Below are 19,535 nucleotides of genomic sequence, written 5' to 3'. Positions count from 1 at the left end.
CTTCATCAATGCAACATCATTGACCTTCAAGCATTGCGAGTCTAGGTGGCAAAAATTCGATTTCAAGTCAATTATGCGTCGGATAATAACCCATGTTTAAGAAATATTTATATGTCTGGACCCTAAATTGGATTGGATTTCGGACATACTTAATTGACGAAATTCTAATTGGTTTAAATCTGAACAATTATCTAATTCAGGTTAGGGTTCGGACAATATTTATATGTTTGGACCCAGATTTGGTTTTAAATCGGATATAAAATTTGTGTTTAGACCAGAATTTCGGACATATAACGTATGTTCAAACTTGGTTTAATCCAAATAAGACAAATTCGATCATTCGTAATTGATAGAGTTTTGTCACCCCTAATTGTGAGGGACCCACTCAATCACTCTTCTCGGGTATTCGAAATTAAATACTCGCTATCTAAAGATTCCATGTGGCGGACAAGTCCGTCACTGGGTGTTCAATTTTTACTTGAAGATCAACGAGTATTCTTTTGATGGGCACTACATATATGCATCACATTTTTAACTAAAAACACTCTATTCTAATATTAATATATTTTTAAAGGATTAATGAGGTATACTTAATTAAAAATAGGATACATGCTCATCATTCTTTTTTATCTACTCGCTAAATGACGTGTACGGTTATATTGGCTTTTGTCTTATCGAACGGCTTAGGAGGCTGTCCTCATGCGGGACGTCGTATTTGAACACTCATTGTCGTATTGAGAGTCGTGTCTGAAACACTGAATTAAGATATTCTTGTGCTGCAAAAATGTCTCAACTTTTTTGCACGTGCCATGGTCTTTTTATTGGCCTATGATATCTTCACACGTATGTGGTAGATAAGTAAAGTTGTTGGGGGCTAATTAGGAAAATCCGATGGAGATAAGACAAATTACGTGGTGCCACTAAACATCTATTAGGAATGGAAAACGATGTTTCAGAAGTTTTGTCTCGACTTGAATGTCCAAAGCATTTGGCAAGAGAAGAGAGGACGGGAGAAGATTGGTTTTGACCATTGTTTGTTTCTTGATTATTAATGTACTATGATCAGGCTGCGAGGCTACGTTGTCTCATTGCTCCACAATAAAATAAAAAAAATCATCATTTGACTATCAACCACGTGATTGTGTACAAAAACTTGAATAACTTGGATTTTGAAATATATTTTTTTTATTTTGGTATGGAACGTTGATTGTGATGAGTTCAATAAAACTAGAAAAATAAACACTTGTCTATGTACTTTTACAACTCGAAACCTAAATCATTGGCATAAATAAGTTATTAAATCATAGAACATTAGATTTCCAATCAAATTTACTATTCATTGATGTTACTCATGTTCTTATTAAAAAAAAAAAAAAACAGGCTAGAAGAATTCATGCACATCATATCGAAAAGGTATGAAGCAAACAATAATTAATGTCAATAATTGAAACGATAAATAATACAAAAACAAAACTTCAAAGAACATTTATGCAAAAAGATGCCACTTTGCCAGGTTCCCCCATGTGGTTCGGTAGCTGTTGTTATTTGCTTGGTCCAATCCCATGGCAAAGATACTTTACTTTCGCCACTTGTAGACAACAATCATTGATTCACTTTTTATGGTGGGAATCATTAGCACTAGTTAATAATTATACACCCAAACCAGTCTCTTTTATGGTGGGAACCACGTGTTTTCCATGAGCCACGTGTGAAGATCATAGCAGTTTTAGCACGAATCAGTGATAGGTGAAGAATCCACGGTCACTTATCGCCGTACACGTATCCATTTGGAAGCCTCAGTATGATGTAAACGAAGTTTGGTATCTGACGGGGAGAAATATGACAGGAATTAGTTGATTGGTGCAGCGTGGATCTGACGTGGCAACGTGATCTGCCGTTAGGATTAATGGCCTAACCAAGGGAGATTTTTGGCGTCGTTGGATGAGTACACGACACGATTGATCCTCCTTTACCGGAGGAGGAGGTGTATAGACTAAAGAACTGACGATGGTGTACTTGGCATCACAGTATCCGATCGATCCCCCACTATAAATATAGTCTCTCGCTTTCATCTACGAGCACCATTGGCTTTGCGATCTGCGTATCGTCATTACATTTCAAAGCGCTCTAGTGTTGCTTCTGGTAATTTTATTTTCCTGCCCTTTTCAGATTTTCTGTTTGCCTTTTTAGAAAACGATCGATTTCTTTTCCTTTTCTTTTTTTGGTCTTTGCTTCAGTCTGCTTTCTGGGTTCATGCAGGGAATCTTCGAAGCAAGAATTTTCGTGTTTTCCTTTCTAAGGTACGTAAGTGATTGATGTTTACCCATGTTTATCTGTATTTTATACGTACGTTGAATATGTTTGAATGTGCTAGATGAACGATATGTTGAAATTTGGATTTGCAGAAAGGCGAACTTACTGCACCGTTAAAGAGGGACCAGGAGGAAGAAAAGAAAGAAGAGATGACGATCAAACCGGTTGTAAAAATCTCCGAACGGAAGCTAATCGTCAAAGACAGGACGATTCTGACGGGAGTACCAGACAATGTGATCGCCACGTCTGGTTCAGCCTCCGGACCTGTGGAGGGAATGTTCCTCGGCGCAGCGTTTGAGGAGGAGAACTACAAGCAAGTGATCCGGTTAGGCACTTTGCGTGAAGTGCGGTTCATGGCTTGCTTCCGGTTCAAGCTATGGTGGATGGCCCAAAAAATGGGCGACCAAGGGAGAGAAATTCCTCTCGAGACTCAATTCCTTCTCGTGGAAACTAAAGATGGGACCCACCTTGAATCCGACGACGGAAACGAGGAGAATCAGATCGTCTACACTGTTTTCCTCCCTCTGATCGAAGGATCTTTCCGGGCTTGCCTTCAGGGCAATGTCAACGACGAGCTCGAGCTTTGCCTCGAGAGTGGCGACAACGACACCAAAGCGTCGTCCTTTCAGCACCCTCTCTTCATATACGCCGGGACCGACCCTTTCCTCACAATTCAGGAGGCAGTCAAAGCCGTCAAGCTCCACTTGAAGACTTTCAGGCAGCGTCATGAGAAAAAATTGCCTGCAATCGTTGATTACTTCGGTTGGTGCACCTGGGACGCCTTTTACCAAGATGTGACACAGGAAGGCGTCGAATCCGGCCTCGACAGCCTCTCCGCAGGTGGTATTCCGCCGAAGTTCGTGATCATAGACGACGGATGGCAATCAGTCAGCGGCGATCCACGAGAAGAAGATACCAGTAATCAGGAGAACAAACCTTCTCCGTTGCTGAGGTTGACCGGGATCAAGGAAAACTCCAAGTTTCAAAAGAAGGACGATCCAACAGTCGGGATCAAGAACATCGTGAACATAGCAAAGGAGAAGCACGGTTTGCTGTACGTGTACGTGTGGCACGCGATTACTGGATACTGGGGCGGAGTCCGACCCGGAGTGAAGGAGATGGAGGAATATGATTCGTCGTTGAAGTACCCGATGCTGACCAAAGGTGTTGTCGAGAACGAGCCGACGTGGAAGAACGACGCAATAGCGGTTCAGGGAGTCGGGGTAGTGAACCCCAGAAAGGTTTACAAATTCTACAACGAGCTTCACAGTTATCTGGCGTCTGCAGGCATAGATGGTGTTAAAGTGGACGTGCAGTGCCTATTGGAGACTCTCGGAGCTGGGTTTGGTGGCCGGGTCGAGTTGACCAGGCAATACCATCAAGCCCTTGATGCGTCGGTTGCAAGGAATTTCTCTGACAATGGTTGCATCGCTTGCATGAGCCACAATACTGATGCACTCTATTGGTACGTTACACGTCTCATTGTCATTTTGTTTTGTTTCTTTCAATAATTTTTCTTCTGATGGGGCGTGGTTCATTGGGTTTTATGGTGCAGCTCCAAACAGACGGCGGTGGTGAGAGGATCGGATGATTTCTATCCTCGTGATCCTACTTCTCACACCATTCACATAGCTGCCGTTGCATACAACAGTGTGTTCCTAGGAGAGTTCATGCAACCTGACTGGGACATGTTTCACTCTCTCCATCCAGCGGGTGAATACCACGCATCTGCCAGAGCCATCAGCGGTGGGCCCGTCTACGTTAGGTAATGAACCACTGCCGTCAATTTCCTACTCATCGTAGATAAATAGGTTGTGACGTGCTGATGTGGTGATCTGTCTCTGCAGTGATGCGCCTGGAAAGCACAACTTTGAGCTGCTAAAGAAGCTGGTCCTGCCTGATGGGTCAATTCTTAGGGCCCGTTTACCTGGCCGGCCCACTAAAGATTGTTTATTCACTGACCCAGCCCGTGATGGTGTTAGGTAAAGATTTTCCTCCTAGGGTTCTCAACAAGAAGTGTCCTCTTAAGGTTTAAGGTTTTATATATGTTATTATGTCATAGACATTTTCTTACCAAATTGAAAATTGTGTTTGATTTCAGCCTGTTGAAAATATGGAACATGAACAAGTACAGTGGGGTGCTGGGAGTCTACAACTGCCAAGGAGCAGCATGGAACAGTGTTGAAAGGAAGAACACCTTCCACCAAACTGGAAGTGAGGCCTTAACCGGTGCCATCCGGGCTCGAGATGTCCATCTCATTGCTGAAGCTGCCACCGACCCTGACTGGAACGGTGATTGTGTTGTTTACTGTTATCGGACAGGCGAAGTTGTGATCTTGCCTTACAATGCATCATTGCCAGTGTCACTTAAGGTCCTTGAGCATGAAATTTTCACTGTGACACCGATCAAAGTGGTAGCTCCTGGCTTCAGCTTTGCACCTTTGGGACTGATCAATATGCTCAATGCTGGTGGTGCCATTGATGGGCTTGAATACCAACTCAAAGATGGAACTTTCAAAGTTTCAATGGAGGCTAAAGGGTGTGGAAAGTTTGGTGCTTACTCATCAGCTCAGCCGAAACGGGTCATTGTGGATTCCATTGATGTGGAATTTGAGTATGATTCATCGTCCGGGTTGGTGAAATTCAACTTGGACAGTATGCCCGAGGAGGGCAAGAAACATGTAGTTGTAGTAGAGTAGCATATATATGATGAATGTTAAGACTTTAGAATGCAGGTCTCCTAGGGCATTTTATGTAAGGAGATTCCACAATAATTCTCTCTTTAAATTAGCTGTTGTCATCTAGAGTACTGCTATGTAGTTGGTAGGGGAAATTTTAAACAATGTCTAATCCTTCTGCTTTTATACACGCAGAAAGAACTCTAGTCCAAGCCTATCCTGTTATTTCTCCTGGTGTAATAAAAACTTTCATCCTTTTAATGTAACAATTTCAGTTATAAAATCCCTGCTACAGTTTATATATATTCTTGTTTTTTTTTGACAAACAACTCATTTAAGACACGGTCACATTGGACCCCCGTCCCATACACACCAGACAATTACAAGATATTCAGTCCATGGGGTTGCTCCACAGAAATTTACAAGATTTGAAAGTTGAACCTAGAATCTCTTGCAAAAAGTTTTTGCAAGAGTTAATCCCGTCCACTCATCCAAGTACTAAAAATTGAGGGTAAGTGATTTAAAAAACAGTTAATGGATAATAATGGAGGCTAAGTAGGCAAAAAAGAAGAGAATCTGAGTTTTTTAAGAATCAAATACTTAAAGAAACAGAGCTTGGAAAACCAGCATTTCATTATGATCATTCATCTTCCACTCCTAAAGTAGCAACTTAATTAGCACCACACAATAAAAAAAAAATCGTGGAAATTTGCTAAACCACCAAGCAAAAAGGGATGATAATATTAAGAATTCATTCGACTCTCCACTGACGACCAATTTAAAAAAGAGCACACTAAGTTAATCTATCTTTTCATAGAATAAAAGTTATATAACCATCAAAACAATGGCAGCAGTTCCAGTTAACAAGAAAAGTTAATATATTTGTTTAGTGGGTTTTGTGATAATTTTGTTTGTGGTCATATGGGCTTATTTTAGGTGTCTTTCTCCATGAATCAAGCCCAAGTACGATTACCCTAGATCTGGTTTCTCTCTTTTGACCCATTTTAGCCCATTTTTTGGAGAAGTGTACATGTTGACCATGATCAACGTGGGCCCGTTACTGGGCTATAAACATTCTTTTTCCAAGTCCAAGATGGTCCTCATCATACTAACTAGACCACCGGGCTGGTCTAGTCTGTGTTGGGCCACTGGGCCCTGTATGTTTGTCATTAACTGTATATGCAACCCAACACCCTCTTTTTACTTATTAGCCAGCCTCTTGACTTATTAACTTGCAACCATTTGCATTTCCAAAAAGTTATCACAGATAACCTCACCCACAACTAGAATCTCCGAGTAACTTAGTAAACCAACCTGGCCACAGCACATGAAAATGATTGAAACTAATCGGAGTAACAGCACATTCATGGGCCACATACATGGTTTGTGCACTAGCATTAGTTGTCCTAAAAAACAAGTCCAACTCCACTTCGCTGGCCATGACAGTGAATTGTAATTAAATAAATGATTAATTAAGTTTTAAAATTGATGGAACACATAGAGAGAGGCTACAAATTGGGAAAGGAGGAAGGAGAGACAAAGTCGTGGGTAAAATAAAAATTCTTCTTTCAATCCTGTCGGATCATGTCAGCATGTGTGTGTGTGTGTGTGTGGTGGGTACAGAGGTGTGGTGTCAGTGATATGCTGACAAAAGAGTGTGTATGCATTTCCATGCATTTGTCGAGCTATGGAAATATTATGCATGTTTATCATTCTCTTATTAACTAAGGTCAATGTGATTGTGTTAATCAACCTGCGAATGGGTTCTTGCAGAAGTTAAAATACTGCTTTTCGAATGTTCTTTCTCAAAATTAATATATTACCTCTCCCTCTCTTTATTTCTTTCTTTCTTTCTATGTGCCAAAATTACCTTGAATCTATAGGGAGGACAACTTCTATGCCCACTTTGTTGAATAATTCATATAAAATACTAGATTGGGTCCATTTGGGTCAGAGGCCCAATATTATGGGCTCAAAATCAGCCTGCCAACTTAGGGTTTTTATTTTAGAAAAATAAAAATTTATATACGCAGGAAGTAGAGGAAGGGTAATCATACAAGAGACGCACATCATTTCAAAATTACATGAAAGAGGTTTAGGGACAGGACACATCATTACTTTCAAAATCAATTAATGTGGAGTAACGAGAAACTCCACATAAAGATCTTACATGTTTTCCTTTTCCCTACTCCTGATTACGTATAAAAAATGATATTTTAGACGTTCTCGGAGTAGTACTATATGAGTATTGACCACCATAGTTAAACGCGGCATAGCATAGTTTAGTGGGATTCTTTGTTGTTTGCAATAAATTGAATTTAGAATTTATGAAGGGAGACCATGCATGCATGGTTAAGCAAAAAACTTTATGCACAGAAACACTGTCGGCTTCATTATAAGAGAGAGAGAGAGGAGAATATGAAAAGTAATGAATTACTAGTTCAAATCAAAATGATTAAAGGTTTAGTTAGTGGAAAGATGTGGGCAAAATAAGTTTGATTAGTGAGTGCTGTTGATGCAGGTTTTTGTTCGCCTGGCATTAACGCCTCCGTGCCTCAAACCCTTGATCTCGATGATGTGGGGGAAAGGTGAAAGATCTGTGTTTCGTATCCATGTTTCTTCTTGCCTTAACGTGAGCACCCATCGTGGGCTTCTCTTGCCATTAACGTGCGCACCCCCTCGCTGTAACGAGGTAATATTTTGATAACAAACACAGGTGCCCCGACAAAAAGACCTCCGTCCCGGGAAAAAGGGGGTGTAATGTCACTGGTCACACCCTTCCTAACGGTGGGGTCTCCCCCCACATGCTGCCATGTGAACGGGAACGGGATATGTCTTTCAAAATGCTCCAAATCCTTCATTTGGACTTTGATTAATTTCATTTTTGTATTTACATTTTTTATATTTGATGGTGGATGGGTTGAAGCCCCAATTGCAATTCTTACTGTTTGTATCTCACATTCCATATATTATTTCTATATCACCTAGCTAGAGTCACAAGGGCAACAAGCTTTTGCAATATCAAGGTTGGTGATGCTAGATGAACTAACGAGTGACAATGTGACCAAGAGACTAGAACGTTGTGAATTCATACGATTTGTCTTAATCACATTGTCCAGGGGATGTGGGACAAGAGAATCAAGACCTTATGAGTGCATAGGATTTTGACCCCATAAAGATTCATGATTAGACTATCACCCAAGGGGTTACGATAATTATGTTGTAATTAAGTTATTTGAATATCTAGCTAAGATAAAATCAGGGATTTTGTGACTATATTATGATATATGTATATTAGAATATTGAATACAACCTAATTAATATCTCATCGTTTGGTTTGTTAAAAGAATAGCATAGTAGAATTTCATCCTGAATTTACATATCAAGATAAAAATTTTAATCATATTAATACTACTATACTAATAGAGGTCAACAATTCACAATAACTCAAATTTTTTCACCAACAAAAGATGACTCGGTTGGTAATCGACTGGGTTAGATAGTTAGGCATATGTATGTAAAAAATTCGATTTCAATGAGAGTCATATTTCTCAATGATATTTTTAAAAAAAAAACTCTAATTTTTCCTAGCAATCACAAAACATTAAAATTGTCATAAAATTCCATATCCCATATCATCATCAATCTATATATATATAACGGAGGATCCAAAAGGCTTCTCCTTGGTGCCACGTGGATGCTTCTAAAAAAAACCTACACAAAAAATAAAAAGATAAATAATATACAAATAATTTTAAAATCATATTTAATAATACAATAAATAGTCATATCAATTATCACATATTAATTGCATAGAAAAACAAAAAGATAAAAGCTTAAATGAAACATATTCACAATATAGGTATAAGACCCACAAGCACATACAGTTAATAATATACAAATAATTTTAAAATCATATTTAATAATACAATAAATAGTCATATCAATTATCACCTATTAATTGCATAGAAAAACAAAAAGATAAAAGCTTAAATGAAACATATTCACAATATAGATATAAAATAATATACAAAAACATACAAGATCACAATAAAGTTCTAAAAGATACTACAAAAACTTCATGGAAAAAATGAACAATTTCAACAAAATTCCTAACGATATGACCCTACAAATCATGGAATTAGTTGTCAAACAACAACCAAATTATACAATTCAATAAACCTTGATGATGAAAAAGATCCAATTTAGGATGCATTCTTAGGAGATTTCATAGAGGATGATCCCGATAATCCCGTATAAGATAATCCCTTAGTGGATGATCGTACAAATGAGGAATTTAATCAAATGTGAAACACAGAGTACAACAAATTATATATTATATATGCTTATTGACATAGTATGAAAAAATTGTGGCTTGTTGACATAAAAAGCAATAATAAATGAGATGTAAAAACTATGAGACAAAAGAGGTGCGCTATATTTTCTATAAAATTTAGAATTTAGAATTTATGAGATGTTTTTTAGTTATTTTATAACTTTGTTCAAAAAACCAACGCGAACAATAATTGTTAAACTCTGAGCATATTTTTTCCTTATTCATCAAATTTTTCGCTCTCTCTTAGAAAATTATTTCTTAACATATTAAGAAAAATGTATTGTAGTTATTTATTCATCTCACAATTATCTTCATTTTCTATAATCCAAGCTCTGTTGTTCATCATAGTAACAAAGTATCTAAAAATTATCAAAAATCTTTATTTTTTAAATTAATTATGTGTCGCGCGAAGCTCGAGCATGCAACTAGTTAATGATAAGAATTGAAAGTCACAATTATTCGCAAATTTTCTAGTAAAATGAAACGCATAGTTGTCTTCAATTATTTATTCCATGATTTCAAATATATAAAACACCAATTAATAGTCATCGTGGAAACATTAGAGTCCACTTCCTACACAGCGCGTAAGCTTCAGACTTTTTTTCTTCTTCTAACTTCTAAGTGGACAGATCTAACAAGTGGGTCCCATGTTTTGCATCCCACTAGGGTAACTGCCACCGTCAGATCCGGAAGATTGCATCATAACGCCACGTATACTTATGACTTTTCAACAACAATTTACAACTAGTTTTTTTTTTTTTAACGACACGATCAGTCATGGGCCTTTAAATTCATCGTATAAGTTATGTGTATGGGCCACCCTTTCTAAGTCATAAAGTGTTAATGTGGAAAGCCAGAAATATTCATATAAAATGTTAAAACTATTTTGGTGATAGTCTAATGATGAAGAGTCAAGCTGTATGAATTCATAAAATTTTGAGTTGGATATCTATTAAGAATAATATCTTTGTGGTTACACGTTGGATTTTGACATGCATTCGTATAATATATATACGTAGTTGGAGGGTACGAAAAGAAGAAAAAGACTAGTGGTTTGTTCACTAATATTCAATTCTTCATAACCCTCAATATTCTTCTTGGGATTGGTGGTGAGAAGACCTTCAATTCTCCTATAAATACCCTTTAAAACTCCCTCTTTATACACAGCAGCCCCACTCTCACTCTCACTCTCACTCTCACTCTCACTGTCTCTCTTCTAGTGCTTTCCCTTTTTTTAGGGTTTCTAATGGAAGTTGAAGCTTCTACCGTTCTACGGCATATAGTATCATATGCTGTGCATTTCACCAAGTTTGACTCTCTTTGTATTCTTCCACAGCTTTCTTGAACTGCATCTGTTAGAATCGATTGTTGATTGTTGTCACACAAAATTCATTGCTTTGCGGTTCAATAAAGCTGTGGGAAGATACAGACATGGTCAGTGTATATATATAATTCGAGATCCGGATCCGATCGATATAAATGTTCAAAAGGTATATTCTTTTTGGGTTTTTCGAATTCTCTTCTGGGGTTGAATTGCTCTTGGCTTTTGGATCCATTCTTGTAGTTCATGTTTAGACTATAATTGCACAATTTTAATTGATTTTATTTTATTTTTGTATACCTAACCCTACTGAGTCCGGATGTGTAGTGTGCAATTCATGTTGATGTGCTCTACTTGTTTACAAATTTATAAAGATATATGCTCCTGTTTTCTCCTGGAGTTGAGCTTCTGTTGTGTGTCCTTTGATTTGTACTTTTTTTCGTGAAGAATAAGTCAGTGAAACTACCAAACATTAATCAACACTAGTTTTTTGGTGGGAATTCTTTTGATAATTAGATGACATTTATTGTCTGTTTGGTTGTCTTGTCTTCTGAAAACTACATATATATAAATGCTTCTGTGGATCAAACTATGTCGATAGCTTTGATATTTTGTAAAAACCATAAGCTAATGGGTCCATTTTGGTCTGTATTTATACTGTGTCGGTCCACAGGGATAGTTAATTCTATCATTTTATATACATACTCCCAGCCAATAGATTCCATGGAAACTTTATTCTGATTCACCATTCCATATTCAATTTCTGGTACCACTTTGTCTATATGTCATGTTCTGTTTCGCTGTGTTTTTTGTTTTACATTGAAACAATTATTTCACACTTTATATAGATCGATCTCAAGCTTTAACTATGACTGTGGACATGGACCACGAGCATAGCCTAGCTACACTGAATTATAGAACTGGGTTCTCAAAATTGAATTGGTTAGGTGAAGTGGCGATCGATGATCGATGGAGATAACAGGCATAAGAAACCACAATCTTGTAGAAGAAAATTAGAGTTTTTTTATAAGATTGTAGTGCTCCTATGCCCCTTCTTCTTTGATAGTAAAAACAATAAAGCTTCCTTCTTTGAATCTACAAGACTAAATCTTGAACGCCAAAGTTAACAACTTTGTGAGCGTAATGTGTCCTACAAAGCTCTATATTGGCTGACATTCAAGTTCATAACTCTTATGAAAGAGTTGGCCTTTTGTTTTTGTGACAAACTTAGCTGGATTCAGAACGCAATCTCGAGGACTGGAATCTATGAAATTAATAACACCCATCTTTTTTGTTCTTTAACAGCTGTTTTTACTATGTGGATGAGTTTCTTAATGATGCCAACTAATGAAAGGATCAAAAGTATATATACTTTATTTTTTTTATCCAACTGGGTTTTGTGAAGCTTCTTTCATGATCTGGGATTCTTTTAGTGTTAATTTCTACATACATTATGCTGGATTGCTTTAAAGGCTAGCCTTTTATCTCCACTACTAGTGTTAACTAAAAGTTAAACAAATGGGATTAATTATACATTTTATTATCAGAAATGGTTTTCCACTCATACAAAAGTCAAAAAGGGTAGCATTTGTTTCTCTGTTTAGTTTTTTGAATAGGTTAACCTTTTGGGGGGAGAGATTAGGGTTAAAAAGTTGAGATTTTCTTGTGCTTTGTGTATGTGAATATATGTATACTGTATATATATGTATGTGTTAAAAACTGAAAAGTGAGATGGGTAACAATTGTTTATTATCAATAAAAGCTGATTCACATTCCAGTCTCGTATTGCAATATTAGTACTCTTGCTTTGTCTTGTTGCTTTAAACTTATGAAATATATTATTGTCAAATCTTCAATCGACATCTACTGTACTTCTATATCTATGTGAAGCACTAATTTACTTTTTTGAATGCTAATTTAGAGCCTCAATGCTTTGAAAGTTTCACTTCAAAAATTCTCTCTACATTATTTTATTAGTCTTTGTTGTTTGGGTAATTTTTCTGGGCAGCATAGACGATAGTTCCTACAAATGGGTGTATGTTATGAAATAGAGGGAAGTCTACATATCATATAGAGGAACATAAAGCAAAGACATATTAACTTTTCAATGCACTTTCCTTTCCTCTTATTTGCAAAACCAAGCTTTTCAGCTTTTCTGTGACTTCTCTCTTTTTTTTCTACATACATTCATGAAAAAAATTGATAGTGTTTATATTAATTCATACACTACTAGTGCTTCTTTTGCATATTCGTGATTGCTAGCCATGAAAAGGTCAACAAAGTTGCCATTTATCGTTTGTTTGCATGCACCCTCAGATCAATCAGGAAATTTAAGGGGGGGAGGGGGGGGGGGGGGTGCAATGCAATATGGTTGTGCAAATAGCCAAATAGTGTGGTTTGTATCAGGTAGCGACTTGACTGTCCCACTTCTCCCAAACACACATGGGGGTTCTCTTGCTACTTCACTTTCATGAGGCTTTTGTATATGTGTGTGTGTGTGTCTTCACTGTAAAGTAGACCCCAAAATTGTATATTAAGACGTTAATGTTGTTTGCTGTTGTTGTATATTTGTATGGTTTATCATACAATATATACACACACACACGAACGCGCGCACGCACATATATGGGGTGTTTGCTTTGCAATTGTCCATGTTCTGTGTAAAGGTACGCACCTCACTTAGCCTTGTGTATATAAATATATTTCAATCCGGTAATTACATATGCTGTTCTTGTGTGAAGAAGGTCCAAGTTCCAGTTAATAAGACCTGATAGAAATTGAGTTATAGATCTTCAAGCCCATATATTAAATTAACTACTACTGTGGACCTTCATGCTTGCTCCTCAATGAAGGTCCACAGTTGAATTCTTTGTGTCCTACTATTTTGAAAATGGCATTTTACATCATATCTTTCACCTTCCATATACATTAGACTGATTGAACAAATTAAGGAATGATAATATATATATATAAGGAAACTATATATATGCATACCTGTCTGTCATATAATGGATACACCATGCATTTCAGTAAAATCAATAGACATGATTCTCATAGATATTGAAACTAAACATTATTGAGATACATTTTGAATTGATAGACTTGATTGGCATCCAAGAAAGGCATGTATAAGTTTTGGTCAATAAACTGAAGAGACTAGATGAATAATTTAGCTTCTTATATTAGCAATAATTGCCATTATTTATATAAAAGTGGACAGATTTGCCATGCCCCTCTGTCTGCCCTACATTTCATTACTACTGTTGCATTCACTTGGCTTATAAACATTTAAAGTTCTTTTGCTTTCACTTGTTCCCTTTTTATTGGGTAAAGACCTCCTAATTTACACTTCAATAATGCATAATATTCCACTTCTGAGGACATCATTGGACACTCCATGGAAAACCTAGTAAGAAGAAAACAAAGAGAGAAATTAAAAGTAGTTGAAACAATTAACTGGGGGATTGATTGCTTGCTTGCTTATAGTGAGTGAGCCCAATTAACCTTTAATTCTTATATTTGGATGTTATTGTCCAATTGCTTGCCCCTGCTCTGCTATTTGCACACCCATCTGGTCATAAAAATCCAAACACCATATATGGCACAGACAAAATTGGCACTATTGCTCCAGTGAAAGCCACAAATTATTTCATCAAACCCATCAAAAATAATTTTAATTTTCCACCAAAATCTGAAGATAATTAAGAATATAGAGTGTCAAATTCACAGTTATGAAAATTATGAAGGACTAATTATGAGAATTATATGTCATTTAGTTATGTCAACGTTGTCAATTAAGAATGGAGGTGCAGCCCGCCAAAAAAAAAAGGGACAATTACCATTAGAGAGAGAGGGGGAGAGAGGAGTGAGAAGGGTGAAAATGCCAAAGAAAAATGAGAATAAGAAAATAGTGATGTAATAACATTGAGAAAGAGGTGTTAAAAATGACGTCAGAAAGTGACAAATGGTAAATAGCTTTTTCACATAAATGTTGGAGAATGCAAAAAAACCCCATCGGAAGAACTGTGATGATACAGAGAGAATCTTGTCTGCGGTCCTACTACCAGTCTTTTTTGGAAAAATGAAATGGAAATGCATGCATGTAATTTCTCCCCAAATTTGCTTCAATAACAATTTCTAAAAATTCTGTATATTAATTGAAAATTCAAATAAATGTACTGACACCAATAAAATATTAATTTAATGTAACACATTCTAGGTGTACTTCCATGCATGGGCCAAACGTGTTGCAGTAAAAAAAGTAAGAATTTAAACATAATTCCCATAATTCAAGGTGATAATCTTTAAAAAAAAAAAAAACAAAAAATGATAAATATCAAATCCTGTGCGTACATAGATAGGATAACTGAGATATCAATGGATTCCTATCATTACTCCAAAAAAATAAAAATTCCAACAGAAATTGTGAAGAATTACCCGTTATGATAGCGGCTCCAGCCGTTGATTTTGAATTGCCCGGAATTCGATAGATCTCGACCGTGGAATCCATACAATTAAAGTCCTGAACTTGTCATGTTCTCCCACAGCTTTCTTGAGCTTGCAATGTTAAAAATCAAATAATGGCCATCGAAGTTCAAGAAAGCTGTGGAAAAGCATGACCAGGACTTCCCCTCCATAGAATTAATTTCACATCTCTACCTCTTCAGATCTCTCACACTCACAGCTTCTTCTTCCATGATAATGTTCACAGACACACAGAGAAAGAGAGAGAGAGAGAGACAGAACATTGAGAGATAGGGCAGGTCCATACGAAGGTTATCGTGGACCACTCTAGCATATATAATCTTCTTCGGGTATCAGCTTTATAGAGAGAAAGGAGAAGGGAGAAGGGAGAAGGGAGAGAACCTTTGCGCATAAAAAAATACTTTAACTTTACTTATGTGAGTGCGTTGTGGGGGGTACTTTACAAAACCGTCGGATCAGTACGTACCCAATCAGATTTTAGCATAAGTAAAATATATAATTATAAATAACTTTGAAGAAAATTAGGAAAAGAACTAGGCTAGTGATCATCCCCCCTCACCCTCACATGTGCCATGTCATATTATCACAATATCTTTATTTTTTTTCAAATTAAAAAATGGTATGGGTTGCTTATGGTCCCCAATCTTTATATTCTTTCTCCTATTTTTTTTAATTGAATTCATTAAAATTAATTCTTCCATAAAATATGTGATCACTAAAATGATACCGATTATTGCATGTAGTTTTATTTATTTCATGAAAATTTTCTGTAATTATATATAACTCTAATGTATTTTCAATATGTTATAATTTTGTCTTGTCTTGTATTTATTTATTTTTTTGAAATACCACTAAGAAATATATTTTTCATTGGAATCGAATATTGGACACATATATTGTATTTACTACTTTAATTTGTTTCTATCTTATGAGTACTTGTGATGCATAAATACATATGAAGAGACCATCAAATCAACTCACAAAAAGAGGGCGAAAAACATATATATTTTGGGGAAAATTAAAAGAGATCGATAATGATATATGCAATCATTTCATTTTTATGTTTTGTGATGATGATGGGATGAGGGACCTAATGGGACATATTTGCACATGACTTTTTATTACAATAATTACTTTTATTATATATTTGTTGGAGCGCACACATATATTTTTTAAAAAGGTGGGTGGCGTAACTAGTGTAGTAATCCCCTAAGCATGATTACGAGAGTACCCATTCTTTAGGTAACGTTGAGTTTTGAACCACAACTATAGGACGCATCACACGAGACTTGAAACAGTGACCAGCCGTGAAAAGAGCCTTAACAAACTGGGCCATATACGTGTTTTTCGGTTATGGCGTATCACGCAGTTGGTAACAAATATTTATGTAGATACATATTGGGATAACATAAGATACTATATGTATCACAGAATTATATATATTTATATTATATTATATGTTCATAAGTACGGGGTTGTCGGCCCCATCATCCCAACAGGCCCATGGGCCCCTTGAAAACAATAAGGGAATAGTGAGACTCACAGTCACAAGACCCGTTACAATCAGGTCCACCTCTGTAAAAAAAACCTGTAATTATCGGTGTAATTATTAGTTTGTTTTGTTTGGTACCATAATGTACGGCGCAAGTGGACTTTAAAAATTATGAATATTGAAATATTCTTATATAATTCACAGGTGTTTTATGAATTTAATCAATGAATCAAAGAGAGCTTATCTTATATTCTTATGCAGGTGGACTAGTCCGTAAACCACTTATGTTAGTTAAATAGATACTACAAATACATATATCGGTGATATGAGAATTAACAACCACTATCTTTCGGGTGTGTATTGGGCAAACCTGTGAACCTACGTATAAGCGTATTAATTCGTCAAGCCACATATGTTAGTTAAGTAGATAATAATTCCATATACGGATTCTGTAGGAATCCAACCTACAACTTCTAAAGATTGAGGGATTACTCCTAACTAGTTATGCTAACAATTGATTCCTTTTTGGGTTTTTCTTCCCCTTAAAAGAAAAGGTATTTTATCATGAAGAGTAAGTAGTATTGCGGGACAATTGTCTGCGTCACGTCGAGAACTGGGAGCCGACTATTTATACTGATTGGGCGAGTGTCTATGTCCATGGGTCGGATAATACAAAGTGAGTGACAAGCTTTATTGGAGGCCTGGGCAACCTGGACCCTACCTATATTGGGCCTAAGTTTTAGATCATGGCCCATTGACAGATAACGGTGTCATTCTCCGACAATATGAAAAGGCTACCATAAAAATAATTATGATGCATTATTATATATCGAAATAATTAGGTTTGGATTTTGTTCAAATCAACAAAAAAAAAATTCTTAACATAAAGTGAGACTGATTTGTTTTGAATAAAGACGACCGGGATTGGGAGACTCGAACTCAAGATTTTTATGAGATAACACACTTAGAGAGAGGCTGACGTGAAGCATAGAAGATTAGAAGTTTTGAAGTACGGTACAACTGGAAGTGATAGTAACGGAACGCAAAGGGATTGTCAAGTGCCACATAATTATCAAACAAAAATTAGCTGACACTGTTCTTCATACAGACGTTCGACTGCAGTCCGGAGTCATGCGGGAGTACGACGTCGTATATGATCACGTGGTCATTGATTCCTCGGGCCGGCGCACTTTAAGGCTTTTAAGCCTCACCGGCCCACCTCTCTCTCAGGCGCTGAGGAAACGGTGCCGTAAAGATGATTCATTGAAGCAGGTTAGCTTTTATGTGACGTCTCTGTTGCTTACTATTAAAGTTCACGTCGTCTGGCTTTCAGTTTTGAAGTACTTCTTATCCATCTTTTCTTCTTCATCATGTGCTCAAGAAATGATACAGAATGTTGACATATTATAGAAATTTAAAATTTGCATTTGTCCGCTTTTGAATTTATCAGTTTTAATGAATACATCGGATATGCACGGCTTTATTCTTCATGAGTTGTTTCACTTAATGGTATTTAGATCCGAAAAAGTATCATTGAGTGGTATAAACTTGGGTTATTCAAGAAATGTGAAATATTTAACATACTCCCGTATTTGTAGATTGAATTATGTCTGTATGCCAAACTTAATAAATGGATAGGTAGAGACTAATATTATGTTGAAAATCTCAACACTAATCACATAAGCGTAATTCTAAAACTTTTAAATGGTAAAGGCAATAGTATATATATATATATATATGGGGAACTGAAAATGAAAATGATTAAAAGTACAGAACAGTGGATTCATTGTCCTTATTAAGTCGTAGTGTAATGAATAAAGCTGTTTCCGTGAAGACTGAATCATCAGGAAAAAACTGCAGAGGCTGCAGCTAAGCGAGACTGGATGCATTGATGGATCCACAGTTCACAACTCCAAACGCAAGCGTGTGGCAGCAATCATTCTGATTATTGGTAGGGACCCACCATCAAAAAAATCCAAATCTGTCCGTCAGATCTGATTGAATGTTCATATTATTTTGGATTCATGACTAGTCAAGTGCACACGAGAGCATCTGAACTGGTGATATGCTGTTAGTACCATGTACGGATCACTCTCTTTACCACATCATGTATAAACAAGAAGATTGGGTAAAACGGGACGGGACGGGACAACGAATAGTGCGTGTGGGCCCATTTAACATCCTGTTTACTTTTCATTCATATGAAGCACTGTGCAGTTGTTTTGTCCACAATGAAAGAGAGGGACGTGGTGGGGGATGGGCCGGTAATGCCCCTTCGATCGATGGGCCCCCAACAAACAGCACCTCTCTTAGAGATGGGCCCAATCCTCTCTATTATCATCTATTCCATCACAGGGATCATGGATGCACCACTTTTTTAAGCCTCCCTAATTATAACAATGGTAGATTTATTTATGAATTTATCTATTGGTTCATCCATGTTCGTGGAAATGACCGTCATTGGTGAATCTATCTCGGACTAAACCGTATAGATTTTAATGGGAGCAGTATTTGTGTGACCACGCACTAAACTTTGATCAAACTTATCATGTGGAAAAATTTTGTGCTCGCAGACATGATGATTCGAGGTTATGTCTATATCAAATGTTCAAAGGGCAAAATCGTATAATGTCATTCTTGATTACCAAAAATAAAAACAAAAACAAAAATGACCACATTCTTGATTGATTCACTAACTTGGGCTGCCTTGAATGGGGTGTTTTAATTTGTATTCGTATGAGGGTTACCACAAAACCATGCCCAAAGGGCTTTATGCTTCAATCTTCATAGTGTGTATAGGAAAGGGCCGTTACAATGAGGCTTTAAGCATGTTAAGGTTGCAAGAGCCCATTTCCTATGAAAGCGGACCTCAGGTGGGCTATAGCAACCTATTGGACTTATATGGGCCTA

General features: G+C 36.7%; 1 protein-coding gene across 3 annotated transcripts; it reads left to right on the top strand.

The window, feature by feature from the left end:
* Positions 1 to 1,891: 1,891 nt before the first annotated feature.
* On the top strand, positions 1,892 to 5,012 carry LOC120006195 (probable galactinol--sucrose galactosyltransferase 6). Of its 3 annotated transcripts, none has more exons than XM_038856137.1 (6): positions 1,892 to 2,142; positions 2,260 to 2,300; positions 2,406 to 3,778; positions 3,869 to 4,078; positions 4,161 to 4,295; positions 4,415 to 5,012. In XM_038856137.1, exons 3-6 carry the CDS (start codon positions 2,463 to 2,465, stop codon positions 5,010 to 5,012), a joined length of 2,259 nt encoding a protein of 752 aa, XP_038712065.1. In that variant the 5' UTR covers positions 1,892 to 2,142; positions 2,260 to 2,300; positions 2,406 to 2,462. The 3 variants fall into 3 exon arrangements, with proteins under 3 accessions (XP_038712065.1, XP_038712066.1, XP_038712067.1); XM_038856138.1 differs by having other exon boundaries at positions 2,238 to 2,300; XM_038856139.1 differs by lacking the exon at positions 1,892 to 2,142 and having other exon boundaries at positions 2,155 to 2,300.
* The last annotated feature ends 14,523 nt before the right edge of the window (positions 5,013 to 19,535 follow it).

Source organism: Tripterygium wilfordii, chromosome 9, assembly GCF_013401445.1.
Source record: "Tripterygium wilfordii isolate XIE 37 chromosome 9, ASM1340144v1, whole genome shotgun sequence".
Taxonomy (NCBI): domain Eukaryota; kingdom Viridiplantae; phylum Streptophyta; class Magnoliopsida; order Celastrales; family Celastraceae; genus Tripterygium; species Tripterygium wilfordii.
Note: the sequence above shows the minus strand (reverse complement) of the source record. Positions and strands in the feature narration are given on the sequence as shown.

What these genes read in the sequence shown, in the direction of transcription:
- LOC120006195 (XM_038856137.1), top strand. Translation starts at nt 2,463, where the DNA reads ATGACGATCAAACCGGTTGTAAAAATCTCCGAACGGAAGCTAATCGTC. An exon ending in GGTGGGCCCGTCTACGTTAG is followed by an intron (nt 4,079 to 4,160) that starts GTAATGAACCAC and finishes CTGTCTCTGCAG; the next exon opens with TGATGCGCCTGGAAAGCACA. An exon ending in CCAGCCCGTGATGGTGTTAG is followed by an intron (nt 4,296 to 4,414) that starts GTAAAGATTTTC and finishes GTTTGATTTCAG; the next exon opens with CCTGTTGAAAATATGGAACA.